At 37.4% G+C, this 25197-nt stretch overlaps 2 protein-coding genes across 8 annotated transcripts in view; both read left to right on the top strand.

Moving 5' to 3' along the window:
* LOC139982215 (tRNA (cytosine(38)-C(5))-methyltransferase-like) overlaps positions 1–25197 on the top strand; it is a 100833-nt gene that overhangs the window by 35979 nt on the left and 39657 nt on the right. The window lies entirely within an intron of this gene.
* LOC139982202 (uncharacterized) lies at positions 1255–23757 on the top strand. Its single transcript, XM_071994795.1, has 13 exons — positions 1255–3874; positions 4975–5034; positions 5470–5775; positions 6047–6099; positions 6571–6773; positions 7030–7106; positions 7324–7412; positions 10480–10599; positions 18846–19054; positions 19731–19807; positions 20524–20579; positions 21393–21512; positions 22664–23757. The coding sequence occupies exons 1-13, from the start codon at positions 1387–1389 to the stop codon at positions 22874–22876; spliced, it is 4071 nt and encodes a 1356-aa protein (XP_071850896.1). The 5' UTR covers positions 1255–1386; the 3' UTR covers positions 22877–23757.

Genomic DNA, 25197 nt, shown 5'->3' with positions numbered 1-25197 from the left:
GGTTGTATGGCTGATGGAGATGCAAACACTGCTTTCCTGAGCTTAGCAGGGACAGCCATTTGTGCTCAAATAATAGACTCATAGGCATTGCTTTTTCAACAAAGGCTTGGCATTGTGTTCTCTTGGAGAGATCTGCACCATTTACGTATAACTATTCCTATGTTCCGGAGGCTTAAGTATATTGTCAAACACAATTGATGTAAATTGTTTGCATCTTTAGGTTAATAACCACATCCTCGTAGCATTATGCTTAGTGTAGATACACATGCTCAATATTTGGTGATGTTTTATGCTGACATATGTCAACAGCAAAATTAGTGTATCATTGTTGCAGTAGAATTGTCTTTTTTCCCCTATAAAATGTACATATGTTTGTCCCCAATAATGTTTTAACAAACTGTTGCATAGTGATGAAATGTTCAATGCAAAAATCATATGAGAACATTACAAATGTTCACACATCGTGGCATCAGAAGTGTAAATCAACAAACTTTTAAAGAAAATATGCTGACATGATAACACATACAACCCACTACACGTGATTCACCAATTTGTGTAGTAAGAAACTGGTTTCTTGCCCAAAATATTCTACATTTAAAGAACCATATGTATTACTCGTTAAGTAATATACATATCATATCAAGAAATAAAACGATCTAGTCGATCGGAAAAAAATATTGACAAAGAAATGTTGCGTCACCATGAATAATAAAGATCAAATAATTGAAAACTGATAATATTTCGCTTCTTTGTTCAAACAAAGACATTTCTATGTCCTACATTGTCATATGACGTATGTGCACGTATACAGCTTAACAAAGTGACCTTCAATATGAGAGATATGATCGTGGTTACAAGTGTTAGTCATGTGGTGTATTGTTATATGATTGATGGGTAGTACATGAGGAAAACAATGTCAATGCTCCATTGGATAAGCAAACAGTGAATGTTGAGGCAATATATCGTAATGTTTGGTTTCATAGCATCTCTGCATAGTCAAAAGTCCAGTACCTTTACCCCTCCTGCAGCACTGTCAGCCCCCGGTAGTTACGTTACCTAGGTAACTAGAGATCCAAGCCAGGTTACGTGAAGAATGATGAGGAGGGTAATGAGGTGGATGGGAAAGGTGAGGATGATGATGGGGATAAGGAGGAAGAGGATGATGATGGAATTGATGATGAAGATGATCATAATAGCAATGATGATGATGATAATCACAATGATGGTGATTATGATGGATGAGGATGATGATGAGAAGAATGAGGTGGATGGGAAAGGTGATGATGATGGCGATGAAGATGATGAGAACGATGACATGGAGATGATGATGATGATCATAGTAGCAATAGTGATGATGATAATCACAATGATGATAGTGATGATGAGATGGACGAGGAGGACGAGCAGGGGATTGAGGTGGATGGGAAAGGTGAGGATGATGATGGGTACAAGGAGGACGAGGATGATGATGGAGTTGATGATGATGACCATAATAGTAATGATGATGGCAATAATCACAATGATGGTGATGATGATATGGACGAGGAGGATGAGGAGGGTAATGAGGTGGATGGGAAAGGTGAGGATGATGACGGGGATAAGAAGGAAGAAGATGATGATGGAGTTGATGATGATGATCATAATAGCAATGATGATGTTGATAATCACAATGATGGTGATGATGATATGGACGAGGAGGATGAGGAGGGTAATGAGGTGGATGGGAAAGGTGCGGGTGATGATGGGGATAAGAAGGAAGAGGATGATGATGGAGTTGATGATGATGATCATAATAGCAATGATGATGTTGATAATCACAATGATGGTGATGATGATATGGACGAGGAGGATGAGGAGGGGAATGAGGTGGATGGGAAAGGTGAGGATAATGATGGGGATAAGAAGGAAGAGGATGATGATGGAGTTGATGATGATGATCATAGTAGCAATAGTGATGATGATAATCACAATGATGGTGATGATGAAATGGACGAGGAGGATGAGGAGGGGAATGAGGTGGATGGGAAAGGTGAGGATGATGATGGGTACAAGGAGGACGAGGATGATGATGGAGTTGATGATGATGACCATAATAGTAATGATGATGGCAATAATCACAATGATGGTGATGATGATATGGACGAGGAGGATGAGGAGGGTAATGAGGTGGATGGGAAAGGTGCGGGTGATGATGGGGATAAGAAGGAAGAAGATGATGATGGAGTTGATGATGATGATCATAATAGCAATGATGATGTTGATAATCACAATGATGGTGATGATGATATGGACGAGGAGGACGAGGAGGATGAGGAGGGGAATGAGGTGGATGGGAAAGGTGAGGATAATGATGGGGATAAGAAGGAAGAGGATGATGATGGAGTTGATGATGATGATCATAGTAGCAATAGTGATGATGATAATCACAATGATGGTGATGATGAAATGGACGAGGAGGATGAGGAGGGGAATGAGGTGGATGGGAAAGGCGCGGGTGATGTTGGGGATAAGAAGGAAGAGGATGATGATGGAGTTGATGATGATGATCATAATAGCAATGATGATGTTGATAATCACAATGATGGTGATGATGATATGGACGAGGAGGATGAGGAGGGGAATGAGGTGGATGAGAAAGGTGAGGATAATGATGGGTATAAGAAGGAAGAGGATGATGATGGAGTTGATGATGATGATCATAATAGCAATGATGATGATGATAATCACAATGATGGTGATGATGATATGGACGAGGAGGATGAGGAGGAGAATGAGGTGGATGGGAAAGGTGAGGATAATGATGGGGATAAGAAGGAAGAAGATGATGATGGAGTTGATGATGATGATCATAATAGCAATGATGATGACGATAATCACAATGATGGTGATGATGAGATGGACGAGGAGGATGAGGAGGGAAATGAGGTGGATGGGAAAGGTGAGGAGGATGACGGGGATAAGAAGGAAGAGGATGATGATGGAGTTGATGATGATGATCATAATAGCAATGATGATGTTGATAATCACAATGATGGTGATGATGATATGGACGAGGAGGACGAGGAGGACGAGGAGGATGAGGAGGGGAATGAGGTGGATGGGAAAGGTGAGGATAATGATGGGGATAAGAAGGAAGAGGATGATGATGGAGTTGATGATGATGATCATAATAGCAATGATGATGATGATAATCACAATGATGGTGATGATGAAATGGACGAGGAGGATGAGGAGGGAAATGAGGTGGATGGGAAAGGCGCGGGTGATGATGGGGATAAGAAGGAAGAGGATGATGATGGAGTTGATGATGATGATCATAATAGCAATGATGATGTTGATAATCACAATGATGGTGATGATGATATGGACGAGGAGGATGAGGAGGGGAATGAGGTGGATGGGAAAGGTGAGGATAATGATGGGTATAAGAAGGAAGAGGATGATGATGGAGTTGATGATGATGATCATAATAGCAATGATGATGTTGATAATCACAATGATGGTGATGATGATATGGACGAGGAGGACGAGGAGGATGAGGAAGGGAATGAGGTGGATGGGAAAGGTGAGGATAATGATGGGTATAAGAAGGAAGAGGATGATGATGGAGTTGATGATGATGATCATAATAGCAATGATGATGATGATAATCACAATGATGGTGATGATGAGATGGACGAGGAGGATGAGGAGGGAAATGAGGTGGATGGGAAAGGTGAGGATGATGACGGGGATAAGGAGGAAGAGGATGATGATGGAGTTGATGATGATGATCATAATAGCAATGATGATGTTGATAGTCACAATGATGGTGATGATGATATGGACGAGGAGGACGAGGAGGATGAGGAGGGGAATGAGGTGGATGGGAAAGGTGAGGATAATGATGGGGATAAGAAGGAAGATGATGATGATGGAGATGATGATGATGATGATCATAATAACAAGGGTGATGATAATAATCATAATGATGGTGATCATGAGATGGACGAGGAGGGTGCGGAGGATGATGATGAGGAGGATAAGGATGATGATGAGAAGGATAAGGATGATGATGAGAAAGAGGATAAATTGATGATGAGTACGATGAGTATTATGAGGATGAGTATGATGAGGATGCGTATGATGAGAATGACAATGAGGATGGTGAACGTGATGGTGGTGATGGTGCTGGTCCTGGTGGTTATCGTGATGGTGGTGGTGATGATCATGATCATGATGGTGGTGGTGATGATGATCATGATGTTGGTGATGATAATGACGATGATGGTTGTGGGGCTGGTGATGGTGGTGGTTGATGTGGTTGTGGCGATGATGATGATGATGATGATGATGATGATGATGATGATGATGATGATGATGATGATGATGATGATGATGATGATGATGATGATGATGATGATGATGCTGCTGCTGCTGATGATGATGATGATGATGATGATGATGATGATGATGATGATGATGATGATGATGATGATGATGATGATGATGATGATGATGATGATGATGATGATGATGATGATGATGATGATGATGATGATGATGATGATGATGATGATGATGATGATGATGATGATGATGATGATGATGATGATGATGATGATGATGATGATGATGATGATGATGATGATGATGTTATCTTTTGGACCTGTTAAGCAACGAAGCAGCAACATTATTTGCTTAATTTGAAGTTTTTAAAACCAGTTTTATCCCTTAACCTCAAAAAAATAATTTTGAGCAAATATATTTCCTGTGATATTTAACTTCAATCCGCTTTGGTTAATACTCTGATATTAAATTATTTCGTGCTGCTTAAACACATTTTCAGCATCGTTTGGAAGGTCTTAAATGTTTCCATTGAACTAACACATCAGTTCAAAATTATATACAACTATGACAGCTATATTTATAATATTACTGCTATTTATCTACTGAGCAGTAAATATTAACGCTACATTATTACAATTTCCATAGGTACGATGGCTTCCAATTTCAAGCATGTGGTAGAAACAGCAAAAAAGAAGAACTCGACAGGTACGATTGTCAATATAATAAACAGCAATTGGGGATTCCACATCAGCAAAATAACATCAATGAGGGGGGGGGGGGGTGCGATTGCTCTTTCGGATCTACTGATATGGGTTCAAACGACATCTCTTTGCACAAGATACACACTAAAATCTGGGATATACATTCCATGGGTTATTCTTAGCATTCACTAACATCTAGACTTTACACAGTCTCTTAGACTGGTATACAATCTGATCCGTTTGTTTCTTCATTTTTGGCCTAAATATGGTTAGTTATACCATTCTCTTCATTATTCTCTTCCCATTCGTGAATTAATATGTATTTTACTTAAATTTGATACATGTAGATTGTATTGTTCATGAGGTAGTCATAAGACCCCTTACACCTGATCTTGAATATGTGACAAGTGAATTATTCGTGTATTGTTTATTTTACCAGGTTTTGGTAGCTTTAAAGCTAAATTAGTTGATATACTAACTGGAGAAAATATTTTGCACCTTGCAACCTTTTTTAATTATCCACCCGCAAAAATCGATTTGCTGCAAAATAAGGATGGTCGTAATTACCGTATGGTTCAATATTTGGAGGAGAGAGGGGAAATCACAGAAACAGATATCACGACTCTTGTACGTGCTTTGGAAGCGCTTAACCTCCATGGGATACAGAAAAGTGTGCAAACATTGTTCGAGCTTCATACAGGGAAACAGTGTACAGGTGGTGATCAGTCTTTACAGGAACCAGAAGGTAAGTGTATGATTCTGAAAAACACTTTAGGTACAATATCAATCATATGTATATTAAACATCACCCTCTATAGTTTGAAAATGGATACAATTTACAATTGCCGTACCAGCACGCTAATGATGCAATTGAAACATCCATATCAATTAACTTATATGAAAGAGTTGAAGACGTAACCACTTACCTATGAAGAGTATAATATAACTTGCTTTAAACCTTGATTTTATGTTTTTATATTGATCTTCTGTCTTTTGGGATTACTCATTTCCGATAGATCTTAACTTTGGCAGACTAGATCTCGGTCCAAAGGGATCTTTGACTTCTGACGTGAGTAAATTGAAATATTTAGCTAGATCCAAATGCTATACAGCTTATAATTACAACAACTAAGCTGCACGTGATAGACCAAATATATATACTTCGACAAATTATCCGACTATCCCCCTTTTTTGGTAGAGGTGGGGGTGCTACTGATGCAATGAAAAGTATTTCTAACTGAATTATTGTATAATAATCATACTAATAATAACGGTTGATTGGACTCCGATCTCTATTACTTTCGTACATTCGAAGACAATATCTCACACTTCTATTTTCCTTTTTTTCGCCGGTTAAAAGTTCTGTATTTTTGTATATAATCAATTGGGTTAGCATGTACCATTCTGTCAGTCAAAAACATAGAAAAGTTGTACTTTGTTTTTGTGACACTGTTATATTAATTCACAATCATAGATATGAAAAATACATATCGTACTCATGCGTAATGTTGTATAATAATTCAAAAATGTGTTTCCTTAGATCAAGACTACCAGTCTCAGACTAGCATCATTTAGCTCGGCAGACCAAAGTAACATAATCCTGGAAAATGGAGATAGTGTGCCTGTACTGTCTACTTTAGATGAACTACAAATTATAACGAACAAGGGAAAAGAATTTACCCAGGACCAAGTAGTAGGATTGTTATCCTATGCAGTACAATGTCAAAGGCTGAAGAAATTGTCGTAAGTAATCACATACCACTTACTGTTATGTTTATATTCACGTTAACTTACTGAACGATAAATTACCAACCAGCAAAATGTGGAACTGTGTTCTTGAATATACGGTAACTTTTATCTAAATGATTTATGTATACATACTTAATGATAGATACATATCTACCTTTACACTATAGTTACTTTACAAATGTTGGATAACATTACAATGTCTCAATCATTTAACACATTCACCTCCCACAAATTACATTTTATTTTACAGATTTATTGATTGTTTGTTACCTCTGTCTCTTCTCGTTGGTTCTCTTTCGCCTCTTACGAAGTTACGTAACATTCAAGGTGAGAAAATAGAAATAACTAAATGTGTTACTCATCACAAGTAATTTGAGATCCTCTGCGGAATACGCAAACGGGTTATATCATGATATCATTATATCAAGTCAACGAAGGGTATCGATATTTGATCATACATTTACCTTGTAATTATGTTCACCGTGTTTTTATGTTAACGTTCTTGATCTATAAAAAAAAATCGTTGTATAATTATTCTTTCCAGTTTCATGGACACCGACTGAACATGGCTTCCATTTAGATTCTTCCAGAGGTAAATGGGTGTCGAAATCCAAGGAAGCCACAACAATTGAAGTAAGTCGTTACTGATCTCTTGAGTGCAATACTGTCCGTAGAGTACGTTTTTTATTAGTTTAGCGACAAATCGTTAAACCCTGATAAATCCATGACAGATCATCCAATTAATATCCACCTTGTCAGACGGTACAATAGCACATTGTAAGTTGTGCGGAATTCACCGGTGAAGTATATGATTGTCATGGAAATAGCCAAAATTAAACATACAAAATAAAATACTAATTGAATTTGATTTCGATTACAAAACCATGTTTGTTGGAAAGACACAGAAACATAAAATGCCGTAACTGAAATATAAAGTAACCACATTGAAGACGTGAACACATGCGTACGGTTACAGCAATCGCACGCTTGTCTAAATCGGAAGCTTCTTTATCACTAAAACATTTAAACAATGCTAAGGCTGCATAATTTAAAACAGAAATTGTTATGGATGATAACCAAAATTTTCTATGAATTATGATAATTCGAAAAGCTCCCTTCTCCTTTGGATATTTTTGTACATGAAACTGGGAGGGTAAAATTATTGGCACGTTAAAAAATCACACCGTTTATTACATGTGATGCTGGATACGGCGCCAGAGAGGGGTCATAGGCCAATTTCTCAAACCAAGTCCTGCCCTCCCCCAATCTGCTGCGTTAACAGCAATGATGAGGCGCTCTCCGTTACGTCCCCCTTTCTCCTTCTGTTGGTAACATTAGGTGAACAAAATACTGAACCGGGATAAGGCTGGAATCACTAGAAATTGGAATCTAACGAATGCATGTCTGTGGTAGGTTAAGATAGTATAACGCTGCCAACGTCCTGGTGTTGGGAAATCCCTGTACCGGAACCAACCGAAGTGGCGAGGAAGGTAAGAAGAGGGGTATGGTACAAAACAAGACTCAAAACCGGACAGCAGACATTGATATTGCAAGGTCATGTGATTCTCAACTCGTTTTATATACACTACACTATATAAAGAAACTGTTCAAATAAAACACGTCGCCGCGATAGGGGCGGGCACCATCCACGACTGTAGCAGCCCAACACTCGCGCGTAGCAAGTGTCGGGAATTGCACAGGTCTCGGGCACTGCACAGGTCTCGGGCACTGCACAGGTCTCGGGCACTGCGCAGGTCTCGGGCAGCAAAGGGGTTTGGCAATGCGCAAGCGTCGGGCAACCCGCAGGTGTAGGGCAGCGCAGGCGTCGGGTAATCCGCAGTGGTCGGGTATTCCGCAGGCGTCGGGTAATCCGCAGGCATTGGCGTCTGGCAGCACATATATCTGTAAAGCGCTATGAAAAAATACATTTCTATTGACTTCATTAAAGTCGCTGATGCTGCTTCTATCACACACCGTGCTAGCATTGAGCTATCTGCTCCATGGTGCGAGTAAGGAGTTGTAACGCACCTAATCGATACAAAATCCAATAAAACTGTTACTGTACTTCTTGGCCAATCAGAGACTACCCTCACATCCTACAGTTTGCTTTGACCAATGGGTTCGACAGACACAACCAGTATTTTCCCTGTCCGTACCAAGCACGAGAGAACGCTCAATCACAAGTACATAGAATAATTAGAACTATTACATAGCCGTTGTGCGACCTGACTCTAAATATAGCTCGCTGTCTCTGCGGAGCTCAATGGATGTTTAAATTAAATACGAGGGGCAAATCGTACAATGGGAGTTACCCATAGATTTTCGCTACAATAGCTACACTAATACAAGATATACATTTCAGTAAAATATATATAAGTAAATTCTCTTTCTGACATGTATTTGTGATCCAGACTTGCAACTTAGGCGAACAAGAATGATCTATACGTGTTTTAACTTATGGGGGTCCTGTTAATTAGCCAAGAACAATGTACAGTACTAATTATCAACCAAGTTGCTCCTTTTCTTATTTTGGTTGCTCAGATTGTCAATTTAATTCGGTGTCGATTTCGATCAACATCTACTTAACATTTCGTGCAAGCACGACCAAGGTTACCGTATATGACATTAAAGTTTAGTCACAATTTTGAATTTCATGTAAATATGTATATATATACATAAATCAAGATTTGATTCATGTGGCGTTCTTGCATTTCTTAGTATTTGAACCGAAATGGTTGCTTAGCCCACTAATCCCTTCCAATCCACTACGTTAGCACTGTGTAAGCTGCTTCTCATTAGCACTTTCAAATATGTAACGATATGAACTAGTTAGCTTTGATTCAGTATAAATTATACTTCAATAACAAAATGTTACTGTCTTCAGGTATACAAAAATAAGATAACATCTCCACCCGCACAATAATATATATAACATGTAAATGTGTATATCTACCAACATATACCATTATGAATCGTTAGTTGTTGTTATATGGTTGATATACATATGGCTGTATTCACTAGGAGAATGGGAACAAATATTTCCTCCTCCACAAAGTGTCTTCATAACACACACACACAGCAAAGTCGTATTCAAAGATGTAGTTAACATGATAAAAATGACAGCAAATGTGTGCATCTAAGCTATCTATCATAAAAATCATTTTCTGAATAGAAGAGGGTACACTTCCTTTTCAGACCCTCCCACAAAACGAGTATTAACATAAGTCTTTGTCCTCTCCCTCTACAGCCGCAAAACTTCAATACGTAACAGATAGTATAGCGCCTATATGGTGTCAATAAGAGTCATGTAAATACAATAGCTAACTTTAATTACGTGTCGTGACTGGTGGTAGCACCAGATTGAATATTATCCCCCTAAACGAAATTTTTCTCAAGGGAAGGGTATCTCCCTCCCTTTAGACTCCTTACTAGAAATTTCGTTGCACCCCCCCCCCCCCCTTGGCTTAAAATCAAATCGGTACCATAGGGCAGAGTCTACAAGTCAAAAGTCAAAGTGCTTATTGAATTTAAGTTCACTTAATCATACAATACTGGCGGAATTATCAGTTCCCCCTCACAGCGTTCATCTACCGTTAATATTATGTGAAATTGCGATATTCAAGGGAGCAATTTTGAAATATTATACGTTGAAGTTGGTTCTATATTATTCATTTCAAGACGCTTCTATCTTCATTTCCAGTCTAAGGATCAAAGCAGTTTACGACTTCTGTGTTCGAGTATTGTGTTTCTAAGGAAAACTGATAGTAAACAACTCCAGATGTCTACGATACTGCTACTTGATATTGCATCAAGTCACAACGTAAGTCACTTATCATTCAACACAGCCATATAAATATCACTAATTCAAGTTTATTTAGATCATTGCGATTTATTTAGATTATTTATCAGTTAAACTTGTTTTCACATTAAGTGAAAACATCTACATAGGCTACACTAACCATTCTTTAAACGGTACATTGAAGTATCACGTGTCTATTATAAGCAACGAATATTACACTTCATCTAAGGCTACCAATCTGACCGAGATGATTAAATGTTATTTATTAACCAAGTGTTAGTGTCTGAGTAGTAGTGATTAACACAAATGTGACACAATTTCCCTTTATACGCAGCCGGTAGTATCACTGTTTTTACTAGTTACACACCCCACGACACAAAAAGAACATACACACTGATATGAGAAAGTGACGTCATCATTTGCCTAAGAAATATTATCATTAAACTAAGGGATGACACTAGACTATGAAACAAACACGATATGACCGATCATTTATCTCCAAACGTTTCAAAAGTATCATTAATTAGAAGAAGAGTTGGAACCCTGCAGTGGCGTAGCTACGGGGGGGGGGGGGGGGGGCAGGGGGCGACACCCCCCATGAAAGCTTGCCGCCCCCCAGTCGCCCCCACCCCCCCCCCACTGGGATTTTGGGTTTCGAAAACAAATTTACATGTGCGAAAAATATATCATTGGTCTGAATGGTCTCGAATCTCCATGATGACCACTCATGAACGACCCTTCGACCGCTGACCGGCAGTAGGATATAGTTGCTGAAAAACCTGACGTGACATTGCGCATAGGCCGAGAAGTTTACAGTAGTCGCACTGTACTGATAACTCATGTTAACGACCACAAGACTACAACACACATAATATTAACTACTGAATCTGTGTGTTTGACTGTTCGGGCAAACTTTGCCTTTGTCACTCTTTCTTAAAATATCCATAATCACTAACATACAAATAAATACTAATACAAACAGCCAATCAGTATCTTGTAACCAGCGCGCATTAACTAATCAAACAAGCTAGTGAGCAACACTATATACCCTTATAGAAAGGTGGTTTCCAGGTATATGAATGCCAAAGAAGATGTTAAAAGGTAAAAAATGCTGACAACATACACATATTTCTCACATCATTGCTCGAGTCATTGCCTCAATACCCTGTTACATTTTCAATCGGGTTTTCACTTCTGGGACGTACCCTGATGCTCTTAAAACCGCTGAAAAACAAAATTTCAAGAAAGGAGACAACACTATCGCTGAGAGCTACCGACCAACAGTGGTGGAGCGTCCAAACAGTCAGGGGGGGGGGGGGGACTGCTGGCGCCCTTTTGGCTTTTTAGCACTTTTTACTTATTCGCGGTTAATGATTTTTTATTGCACTCTCATCTACCTATTGACATTTGTCACATTTTGTTGGTGTAGTTTACTGACAAAATGCTCTAACGTACGGCGGTATTTAATTTATCGGCACTTAATTCTGTTGTAAGAAACTCTTTTCAAGAACTGTACGGGGTTATCGATCTATTTTTTCGAAAACATGAGCACTCACAAAGATACCACAGGAATTGTGATGAAGCGCATGCATGTACTTTCAACACCCATATAAACTTCCGACTTGTCACAAATGGCAATGACACATATTAATTCTTCGTTAATTTTGACTATTGGTAATAAATTATATGTTATTATGAATTGTACATTGTTTGGACTCTTGTTGGAATGATAATAAAAAAAAGGAAAAAAAAAAAATTCTTCATTTATCTGCAAATTAGCAAGGCCCGGAAAGGGTCATTTCCGGCGATCTAGGGAATATCTTTACTCAAACAAATTATGTACGCTCCGTACCAACCTGTGGTGGTGCTCCGCTTAGATAGTGTCGAAAGCGCCCCTACAGGCCATTCTGCCCCCCCCCCCCGACCAATACCCCTAGCTCCGCCAATGCCGGCCAAATCAGTCTATCACCCTAATAATATTTCAGACGCAATCTTTGATGTCAGTTTGACATATAGTTCCAGGGGCGGATCCAGGATTTTGAGAAAGGGGGGCCGACATTCCGATGGTAGCACTTTAGTGATCTGCGTCCTGGGGGAGGGGTCTAGGGGGAGGGGTTGTCCCCCTCCCCCTTGGAAATTTTTGGTTAATTGTGAGTGCTTAGATGCAAAATGGTGAAACATTTCGCCAAAAACTAGAAAAACCAGAAACGTTGCAGACACGCTTTTTTGTGCACATATTTTTTCTCGATAGACACATATTTAACAACTCTCAACAGTGCATGTACAATGGATACACTATTATTGCGTCGATTCGTTTTTTCTTTTGCGCGAAATTTAATTATGACACCAGATTCACCCCAAGAAAATACATAAAACACGTTATATTCAATGAGATAATTATGATATACTTATTAATGAAAGGGGGTGTAGGCGGTTTTACATTATCAAACGCAACGTAGTCGCCAAGAACCTGAAGTATTTTTAAGGGAGGGCCCGATAATAAGCGGAAACGGATCACCGACCGAAAAAATATCGGAATTTGTGGACTATTTCTTGCTTCCTATTGTATTAAAACAAAGCACCTATGTGAAAGACACAAATCACATTCTGAAAATTTTGGAAGCCACCCCGTTACCAAAAGCAGTAGTACTTGCTACACTCAATGTCGTCGCTATGTATACCAATACTCCCCAAGAGGAGGCATTAGATATATGTCAAGAAGTCTATGAAAAGGCGGAAAAAAGCGAATATGGAATAAATAAAATATCTTCCATATCCATGCGCAAACTAATTGAACTTATTTTTAACAAGAAACTGTTTCGAGTTCAATAACCAATTCCATCTACAAAAGATCGGTTGCGCCATGGGTAGCCAAGCCTCTCCGGAAATCTGTGATATCGTCATGCATAGACTGGAAAACCAGATTTTACCGACAGATAATAAAATCTTAAAATGGCTCCGCTATAGAGATGAAATTCTATTGCTTTACGACGGTTCACCTCAGGAACTTGAACAACTAGTAAACAGGTTGAATGAAATTCACCGCTTCTTAAAGTTTACGGTAGAAATATTACACACCGAGGTAACATACTTAGATTTGAAAATCTTCAAAGGTCCAAGGTTTGAAACCAATGTGTTATTAGACACCAAAGTCTACACCAACCCACGGAAACCTTCCAATACCTCGACAGAAACTCTGCACACACACTTGCCACTTTTAAAGGCTTCATTAAAGGGGAAGTCTTACGATACGCACGTCTATGTAACAATGAGACTGATTTCTTACAGAAAAAGAATGCGTTCACAGAGAAACTGTTACTCCGTAACTATAAGAAAGAGGAAATTGCCTCAGCCACGAAAGGCATAAAATTTGAAAACCGTGGGCAATACCTCACTACCAAACCTAAACAAAAGGAACCACCAATGGTGTTCTAGCTTACCTAAACACCCCATATCAAAACCACGGATTTGAAAAATGTACTTTTGAAACATTGGCACTCAATCTCGCAACACGCGGACAGGGGCGTAGCGATGGTTTTGTTGTTGTTGTTGGGGGGGGGTGTGGAGGATTTGATTTGCCGACGGATCTGGAAGTGGTGACTGAAATGGGGGAGGGGTCTAAGGGGAGGGGGTTCCCTCCTCCCCTTTGGAAAATTTTTAGTTTTAAAACGTCCTTAGATGCAATCTGGTGCATACTTTAAGATAAATTTGGCACCGTAGAATTTCCATTTCGATATTATTTTTACGGCAGTCGGCAGAAGAAGAATTAATTGGGACCAATTATCGAACTGTGTTTTCTCTTTCACCGATCGTTGAAATAGTGAAACTTCGTGATGAAAATGTTCAGAAAACTTTGAGAAGTAACAACATTCATTGATATACAAGCGAGAAACGTTAAAAATTGTGTACAATTCGTGAGCCGTGTCCTTAAGTTTTCCACGGAGAACGAATGACATCTGCGATGACGTCATTCTGAACAGAGGATAAGAACAACACGTTGTCAAACGATAGCACGAATCATGGGCTGCTGCCTATACGGAACCCTTTAATTCCATTTCTTTCACTGAGTTGCCGGCGATTCTGGCACTCGTCTAGCTGAGCCTGGCTACAGTAGCTATACTGACGGCCGTGACATTATCAGTTATTTGCCGAGAGGTTTTTAACTTGCAGGCGTCGGGTGATTGGATTGGTGAATGAGTTTATCAGATGAAGAACTGGAAAATCGAAATAACCGATAAAGAAGCTCCCGTTCTCCTTTTCTCTATTCAGCTTTCCTTCTTTCTTTCCCTTCCGCTCTCTTCACCTTTTCTCCTTTTGCCGACAGACCCAAAATTTGCCGACAGCGACCAAATTATTGGGGGGTGTGACACCCCCACACCCCCCCCCCCCGCTCGCTACGCCCCTGCACGCGCAATTATCCAAACTGTTTCCAAAAGAACCGATTCTAGCCTACAAAAGGGCCCAAAATCTCAAAGATTTACTTGTTAACTCAATGTTTTAATACTAACGAAGAATCAGCTGACTCTCAAGGTTCACACGAAGCTCTTTTAGATGCTCTTATAGCTGCACTATGAGTCCATAAAAACTCGTGCACAGAAAATAGATGCATTTTGAGAACGAGACGCCCAGGCCGAATATAAAATATTCAAAGGCTAATACTGATGAAGCTCCTCCTATAAAGTTTGAGAGCAGAAACCGGTCTAGTTGGTCATAAGAACCTACACTAGTCTCTCCTACTATTAACAGTACACTCAATTCACCTAATAGGTGCAATTACGTTTCACCACGAGGAGCATGCTATAAAGTATAAGTTCATGTTCCTCGGGCCCTCCCTTAAAAATACTTCAGATTCTTGGCGACTACGTTGCGTTAGATAGTGTAAAACCGCCTACACCCCCTTTCATTCAGATAATTATGATATACTTGCTAACTGTGCATTGATTTTCCCTGACAGTAATAGTCAGCACTATAGTACTGAGCCGTATCTAATTAATACGTGATGTCGCGTAGGCCTGATAATTGCCTTAGTTTCAAATTTGGAATAAAAACGATCGCGTTTCAGGGAAGAGCAGCTGGATATATATTAGGCTTTTCTTTCACCAAGTTATGCCTATTAGGAATTTGAAGTACTCCCACATAAAAAAACGCAACTGATTTCCTAAAAGGGGGGGGGGAGGGGCCGGGGCCGGGTCGGCCCCCCCTGGATCCGCCCCTGAGTTCGGTCATTTCAGTATGTTACTTGGCTGAAAGCCTAGTCAATCTTTTTATTTTTTTATTTTCACGTGCAATTTGCAGATTTGTCGAAAAATGTCAATGCCGGTGTCAAACTCACAAAACATATGTAATGATATTTCAAAGTAACTTACCAGATTGTTTTTTTTCCTTCTATTTCACTAAACTATTTGATGACCATATCAAAACATGGGATCTCAAAATAAAGGATGTTGAGAAAACTTTAGAGCAGCTTAGAAGGCCTGGGAAGTGTCATTTCCAACGATCTAGGAGGCCTTTTTAGCTAAAAAGTTCCGGTACGCTGCGCGCCCACTCATGGTGGCGCTTCGCTAAGATAGTAACAAGAAAATTGGTCAAGCCCCCCCCCCCAGGAAATGTTCAAGCCCCCCAGCGCCCCCCCCCCCCATTGAAAAAAAACCTGACTATGCCACTGGAACCCTGTAGACTGAAAGGAAATATTAATCTATCATTAAGGTATTCGTTCATATATCCATAGTCTTGACCCAACACCCTCGTCCTGTAACATTTGTTTAGGAAGTGCGCCCTCTAAATTGCACGACCAGTCGATATATTCCAGTAATTGAATATGCCTATTTACGTAAGCGCCAATTTTCTTTATTTTAGATTAAAAAGGAAATTAATTTGGTTTTTCCGTCTAATATTGGCTAATTGAATGATTACAGAAGTTTCATTTAATTTGGTCCAGTAGAAGGAATGTTTGCAGAAGAATAGCCAAAGCCTAAACAATTTAAAACATCTGGAAGCTTCCTTTCACTAGTACACTCAAACAACAACAAAACACCTGTTTTCAAAATTCAAACAAAGCCGCACAGTGAACGTAGTCATCGGCGCACGTAGACGTACGTATAGATTCCCGCAGGACGGGTCACGTACACTCTGTGTGGAGATTCAGTTCGTTACTAGTTACACGCACACATACATGTTTATCATTATACTACTGTACGACTGCTAATGGACTTACACCGCGTATGGTTTGCTGTTGTTATTATATTGACTTACGGTAATTATAGGCCTATTTAAAGTCAACAATTATAGGCCTATGCATGCTTGAGAGATTTTGTCTTTCTGTAAGATTTGTCGTTGCATGAATTTCAAAGGTATTACTTCTTTATGTAACTTTGCTGAAATGGCTGTTTAGCCTACTAGCCTAGGCCTAGGGTAGTATTACTTAGGTTACGTTTGTTCTTCTTGAAATTTGAGCCTAAAGAAGTAAAACATTATAGAAAGTTAGAAACGTCAGCAGAGTAGAAATTACATGAAAACGTTTTTAGATAATAAACCAGAAATTAGATAAAAAATAAGCTTGTTGAACGCACAAAAGAACAAATAGGGCCTAGCCTAGGCCCTATAATCAAACAAAGACATCCGGTCATCTGTTGGTAAACTTCCTTTTATGTGTTCAACTTGTTAAACAATGTCTAGCCGAACAAAATAATAGCATGTATGAAGCTCATGATATTAATGAATCAATCTTTATTTCAGTTTTATTTGAGACCCTTACATATGTATGAGTGGCCAGTTTGCACCGACAGCGGTAATCATTATTGACGTTATACTTACTTAGGCCTAGGCTAGGCCTATTGGTTGAGGTGGTAGCTTAACGGTAGGCCTAGTTGTTTTACAAATGTATGTATAACGAATTACGTTAGCTTTTTAAGGGGAAACAGCATACAGTTTGTGATATAATACATTTCACACGCGTAGGCCTAGGCTACGTCTTAATCACGTCACATGATACCGGACAGTGTCCGCGTTTCAATCAAGATGGCAAGTGTTTCATTATCAACTGCCTTCGTAACGTAACGTTAGACTTTAAGTTTAACCGTAAGCTACGGCTAGTATAAGATTCTCTTACCGGGAAAAGAAAGAGCTTAGCCTAGAACATATAGCAATATATATATAGCCTGTATATCATCCGTCAGCCTTTTAATTTTGATTTAGTTATTGTATTATAATATATGATTAGCTTTAAACTTTATCCTAAATAAATAGTGTGGAGTGTGGGTCTAAATAGACATATGAGGTAAAGTTGGTAGCAGTAGTAAGGATGGATGTTTAACGAATCTAGGCCTAGGCTAGACCTAGTCTTACAAGTTACAGTAGGTCAAAAGTAAGAGATTTAAAGATTACAGGTAAACGGTATCAACATTGGGGGTTGGGAAAATTGAATGGGAAAGTTAAACTCAAATGAGTCTATACAATTATATTATAGTAAGATTTTATGGTGGCTTCGTTCAAACTGTGTAGGCCTAGGCTAGCCTATGTTATTTTAAACCGGGCCGGCTATCTGCCAACGATACTGGTTTGTCGGTCGGCTGGCGAATGGAAATCTTATAGATGTACGACACGTTATTAATATAGCTCTATATAAAATTTGCGTAACTACAATGATTGCAAATGATTTTATATTTATTATTACGAAATCGATTGCAAGTAGGGTATCGGCTTATACGATAAACAGACGTATCGAGATGCGCTGTATCTCCCGGGAAGGAAACTCCTTTGTAGTGGGCCACTCACGGCAGTAACGTTGTCGAGTCTCCGCTAGTGTGGCTGTAGGAATTAATCAATGCACTGACTGACATGAATTAAACAATAGCATAGAACTAGTTAATGTATGTGCTAAATATAATATCACAGACCAAATATAAATATTTATGATATTGCTTTTTACTTTTTTTCTGAATTTAATCAGCTTAACGAATTTTATTTTTAAAACATCATTATATCATGTTTTATTTTTATTCGTACGTTTTGCAAGCAATTTTGAATAAGTCACCGCTCTTCTTTTTTATTTTTATTAAATAATTTAAATGAAATATAATTCCTTATATGAAAATCGAAAAATAAGAAATCACAGACAGTTCTTTGTTAAAATTAATGATTAATTGTATATATTTTTAATGCATTCTTGTGTTCTGTTGTATATACGTTGGATAATCGTCATGTGTATTTATCCATCATGGATGAACTATAAGATAAGTGAACTGTGATATTTCTTTCCTATTCTTCAGATTCCAATATCTCATCTATGCCTATTCTGGTCCTTCAGTGGATTTGACGGTAAAGATATCAGACTTGAGTCCGGTCTTAGTTTACCAAGCCTATCATCAGTAGAGAAGATATCCATCAATGCAGGAAGTCAGAAAAAGCAATTTACAGAGGAAGAAGTGATCGGATTAATAAACTATGGAATCAAGTCACCGAGATTCAAGGAACTATGGTAAGGGAACTACATCGTGACAGGCCTTGGCTGATAATATGTGGGTAAGACCAGAGGGCGAGGAGGGGTAGTCAGAGGGCTAGCTTATGGGGTATATATGAGGAGATAAGGTAATGGTATTGTGCAGTAATTATTTTTATTTAAATAATTAATTTTATTTAAATAAACAAGTCTTGTGTTGAGACGTGCGGTTTGAAATGTTGGGGTGGGGTGCCTTTCAGTATAATTGGAACAACAAATTACCTTACAAATTATAATAGAACTAGAACTACCTGAAACAAATAAAGTTATTACTTAAAAACTGAAACAAAAGATGGTAGGAATTTCAAGTACATGGAAACGAAAACTTCTATCGTTTATTTTCAAAAACTATCAGTTGTAATACAATGAAGAATATTTACAAGAGTCACGCAACTTTTATTAATAAATAGATATAATTAAAAATATTAAATCAGCAGATGTTAATGGGGGTGTAAGAAGGGGTGGTGGAAGGGGTGTTTGACCACCATAACTAGTGGCTGATACTTATAACTTTACCTTTAGCTCTTTTACCAAAATAAAGGAAAAGGCAAATTAATTGACCTGCATGTTATTTTATTACAAAAGGTGACATCAGATATCCATTTAATTTATAAATATTAAATATTTATTTTTCCTGCCTTCTTTACCTTTGAAGGCTTAAGAACTGTAAACTGCCGTCATCGATCAAGCCAGACATCATACCAGAAGAATCAAGATCAAGGAATATTAAAGGTACGATGTTTACATAAGAATTAAAAGACTTATTGATCAAGTAGATTGCTTTTAATGTAACGGTTCACAGATTTGAGGGAAAAGAGGGAAGTGTGGTGGAAGGGGTGGGAGCTGAGGGGGGGGGGGGGGGACTAGTAACAGTTGTTCAATGAGTTATTTGTTGGTAAGAATGAATCTAATATGGGGATCCAAAAGAAAATCTTGCGACAACAAACAGACTAGTCCTGTGTGGGGTTGGGGTGGAAGCGGGCGGGGGGTGGAGAGTTGCAACTTTCTGAAAGTTTCTACTTCTTTGGTGTTCCATGAGCTGGTTTAAGCAAGCTTTCTATCAAGCCCATATATATATATATATATATATATATATATATATATATATATTAAAATAATATCTAAGATATTTAGTGTTTTGAGTTACTTAATATATTATTGTTAGCCTGTAAAATAAGTATTAGGTAACAAAGAGAATACAATAATTGGTTGGATTACTAGTGACTGTAAGTTTCTACTAGTTTATTACTTTTTTAGTTTAATAGTAGAGACCATTTCAATAGTCCAGTTTACTGATATTTGATCCCTCTAGTACAGGTACACGACCTATGACTATTAACATTATAAGTATGTGGAACAAATTAATATTGAATCTTATAGATTGTTTAAAATTTGTCATTTATTTCTATGATAATTTATTAATTTTATGATTTCATCTATTTTTACAGTCATATCATCCAGAGAAGCCAGATTTCTTGATCTGATATCTGGTCGATGGAGGAAGGTTTGTAATATTTGTTTTTTTTTAAGTAAATTATAATCATTAATAATGTTCGTTGCTTTCTCATTTCCCTGCGATAGTGTTATTATTAGTAACATGCATAACAGTGAAGGGGTAGAGGGGTCGATCAATTTTCAAAAGATAATCATAACAAGCCAGCATCATTGAGAGTTATAAACATATATTGTCTCCCGATGTGGAATATTCCGGTGAAAGACGATATGATTCTTACAGGAAAGAAAACAATGTTCCACATTCCTAGTTCTCAATATCTTGCTCTTAACTCTAGATACATTTATTTGGAGCTGATTTATTTCATTATTCCATGAAATGTATCTCGGTCGAATCGTGTAATGTCATCATGTCGCGTGTTCCTTGAAAATCCTTCTTTGTTTTGCTGCTTTTTCTTTATTTTAATATTATTAAATTAGACTAATCACTCAACTTTTATTTTACTTTGAATTAAAGAGATTCTTCAAAATATATATTTTTTCTCGGTGGGAATTGTTTTTACATTATTTTTTTTAACATAATTAAGATTCTGAGGCCACAGTAGCTTTCTAGATGCATACATTTATTTTACCATATTTAAAATAATATTCTTATACCCTAGTGTGAGAGCTTCACTGTGCAGGAAGTAAAACATACATATTTAAACAGTAAACATTAACTAATTTTAAAATTTGTTTCAAATATCTGCCGAATTAATCAGTTTATTATCTCTGCTATTAACACCAAATTTTATTATCTTCTTAACGCCTCAATTTTACATTAATATTATTCTATTTAATAATTACTATTTATTTATTTCAATAGCCCGATGACATCCAGACTATTACAGAGATGTGTTCAGATGCTTTGGCCATCCACAGAGACACCAGTGAGTCTGTACAGAGGTCAGTCATAGAGCTCCTGGTGGAAGCATCCAATCATGACGTAAGTAAAACATAAAGGAATATATTGAATAAATACATCAATCAATACAAATTAAAATTGAATGAAATTGTTGAATGTATTGATACGAGATTAGATCGCTTTAGTTATTAAATATTAAACTGAACAAGGAAGTACAGGTGTTAGTCTTATTTTTTTTTTTTCGCTCAAAATCTTCACAGAAACTGAAATATAAAATAATAATTTAAGACAGAAAGGGTCAATGAATTGTTTCCTGTTTTACGGATTCGGCCAAAGAATTTAATTTTGTTTTAAGCTAACATTTAAATTAAAACAGAAAAAGATGAAATGATTGATAAACATACCTAGGTAGTAGAATACCTCAGTAACAAACTGATACCTAAATATAACATGTATAATAAACAGTTCACTGAAATACCAACCCCAACTCAACCAGATTTTCCCATCACAAATTACATAAATTAAATATTACATATTAGTTCCGGCCCATACCACCCCCTCTCATCACCCCTCGAAACACAAATTAAATTATTAAGCGGTGTGCATGCTCTCCCACCCTAAAGCACCCCTCCTTACCCCTACCACACCCATCCTACCTGGTACAACACCTATCGGTCCATTTATCACTCACCCCTTGCACACGCTTTGATAATAGCAACATAACATTCACGAGAGTAAACCATATCCACGCCCTCCCCGCGCTTAGACACCCTCCTAATACCCAACCAAATATCACTTAACCTTAACACACCCTTCCTTACCATAACAAACCCCTCCCTACACCCCTGATATCCCTAGTACCGTCCATCCCTCACCCCTCTTACACACCTTTAATTCATTCTACAGAAATAACATTGACTGATCTCTGTAATAAACCTGACCCTTTTGTTTACCCTTTAACATCTTGCAATAAAAACAAATATAAAGCGAAGAGAAAACACACTGTACAGATAAAATGATCCAATTTTTACAAATTCAAACCACTAATTATTAAATAATTAACAAAACTATAAAAAATACAATGTTTAAAATAAACAAATATTATTTGATTAATATGAAATAAAAAAAAAATTAGTCTTCCTAAATTAATTATACTTTTTAATATTTTCGAGTATTTATCCTGTAAACAAACATGATGATATTAATTATATTTATTATTTTCCTTTCTTCAGATTCCCATAGACTGGGTGAGTCTAAACTGGTCCTTTAGTAAGATTGATGAAGATGGGAACATTATCCTCTCCTCTGGTCTCTCTCTACCAATCCTAACATCAATAGAGAGGATGAACATACAGACAAAGAAAGGGAGAGAAATGAATAAACATGAAGTTAAAGGAATATTAAACTATCTACAACACTCTCAAAGATTCAAGCAACTGAGGTAAGTATAATTAACAAATATGTTAATAATATTAGTAATAAAGAAATAACCAATTAATATTCATAATGTAAACAAGATGGGAATCATTAATATAGCAACTATTTAATACTTATTGACTGTTTATTGTTAGGTTTAGATAATTGTAGAAGTAAAACAAAACAAATGAAGAAGAAATTGAATCAAGAAATAAACTAACAATGAAAGAACAGTCATCAGGAAAAGAATATGATTAATGGGAGAGTAAAATAGAGACAAAATGAGACAGAAACACATAATGTTTAACAATAAATTCATCAACAAAATCAAATGTATTGAAATAAGGACATATGAGTCACTAGCTTAAATGTGAACAAATAATATATCTTATTGAAACAATATCAAAAAAGTAGGATGTAATTAGACCAAGATATTTTAGGTTATCATCATCTTGTAGTATGAAAACAGACGTTTTGCCAAAATCTACCCAAAATAATAAACACAAACTTTGATGAGTTAGATTAACAGAAAAATGATAAGGAGATAAACTAGAAAAAAAAAATAAAGTTTATCATACTAAAGGTAAATACTTTCCCCTTTTCTTTATCAGGAGAAAATTTCATTTAATTAGTTTATAAATGAATGGATAATTAATGAACATTTATATTAAAGTAAAAACAAGACAGTGGTATAAATTAAATATTGTAATTGGCCGCATCTATTAATATGGCACCTCTCTCAACTGTACTACCACAAGCTCTCCCTAATCCACCCCTCGCCCCCTCCCAACCCCCACAACCAAACTATGCCAGACCACCTACCCCATTTCGTTAATCTATGTTTATAACACTTGGGAATTTATCATGTTAACAACACCCCTTTCCCCCGTCCCAGCCACAGTAACCCCCCCACACACACTAACCCCCCCACACACACACACGCACACACGATTACTCAGCAAAGTCTCCTGTCATACTATTATTGTTCGCCTCTTCTGATCAACCTGTCGTCACCTCCTCCCCTCCAACCTTGCACACCCCCCCCCCCCACTGCCATGACCGACAACTCTTGATATATGCATATTATTAGCCCACATAACAGTACAGTCAATCCCCACACAGTAGAGACCATTAAAACAGTATAACTGTAAATAACACTCAAAATCACGTATATAGTTTTTCTCTTCCGATTCTCATTGTGTGCAGAATATACTAATATATAGAAACAAACACAGTACATAGATCTGTTTAAAGAATAATCTCTAAGATCTTAGTGTAGATCCTTACTAACATTGCAGTATTCTTCTGTCTACCAAACAACCCCCCCTCATTTTCCCAACCCACCACCCTCCCTCACCCCACTCCCCAATGCACCCTCCCTCCCAAACCTACAAGGCCAATAGCCCTTATGTTATCTCAATATACTCTACAGTGTGTTGTTGTCACCATATTCCCATTTGAAAAATCTAACCTGCCATATATACCCAATACTGTACACATTTATATCATACATTTGTACGTCAAAAAATTTCCACTCTTTTCTACTCAGAACACGTTTTATTTTCGTAAAAGTCTGTTGAACTTATTTCATCATTTTTTTTTCTAACTAAAGATGTACACTGACTGTACTGACACTTTCAATAGTTTATCATTTTCTTTTGTTCAACACCTGTCAATCAAATACTTTAACAATACAATGAAAGAAGTTGTATTCAATGGAATAGACGCGCGCGCCTTCCAATGAAAAGAAGTTGTGTTCAATATAACAGACGCTCGCGTGCTTTATAAAAACACCTGGAATTTACTGACAAACAAGTACCTGGAGATTGCAATGAATACGTCACGTCTAGACACTGTCTGGTTTTAAATCTTTGGAAGGCCATGCATGATATTGACCCTACATTATTATTATTATTATTATTATTATTTAAACATTTCTAAAGCGCACATATATGTGTAAAACATAAGCTATGGCGCTGTACAAACTTAAAAGAGTAACGGTAAAAAACTTAACAAAAATTATGAAACCATGTTAATCACAAGAAAGAGGTAAAAATCTTAAAAACAGATAACCCTAAAAGACTAAACAAATCCAATAACGATGGAGAAAATGAAGTCAGTATATACCATGCCACAAAATCAGAAAATAGGATAAAACAAAAGTAAGAAATAAATACAAAAAGAATGAGATAATAAGTAAAACTAGATTAATTATATACACGTGTGAAAATGAAAGTCTTAAGACTGGATTTAAATGAACTTACAGTACTTGAATTGCGAATAGAAAATGGGAGTGCATTCCACAATTTGGGGGCACAGGCACAAAAAGATCGGTCACCGAGGGACTTGC

Source organism: Apostichopus japonicus, chromosome 16, assembly GCF_037975245.1.
Source record: "Apostichopus japonicus isolate 1M-3 chromosome 16, ASM3797524v1, whole genome shotgun sequence".
Taxonomy (NCBI): Eukaryota; Metazoa; Echinodermata; class Holothuroidea; order Aspidochirotida; family Stichopodidae; genus Apostichopus; species Apostichopus japonicus.
Note: the sequence above shows the minus strand (reverse complement) of the source record. Positions and strands in the feature narration are given on the sequence as shown.

Bases quoted from the DNA above. Each gene is read 5' to 3' on its own strand.
- LOC139982202 (XM_071994795.1), top strand. From the start codon at position 1,387: ATGGACGAGGAGGACGAGCAGGGGATTGAGGTGGATGGGAAAGGTGAG. The intron at 7,107-7,323 runs GTGAGAAAATAG...TATTCTTTCCAG, and splicing joins GAAGTTACGTAACATTCAAG to TTTCATGGACACCGACTGAA. The intron at 10,600-18,845 runs GTAAGTCACTTA...CCTATTCTTCAG, and splicing joins ATATTGCATCAAGTCACAAC to ATTCCAATATCTCATCTATG.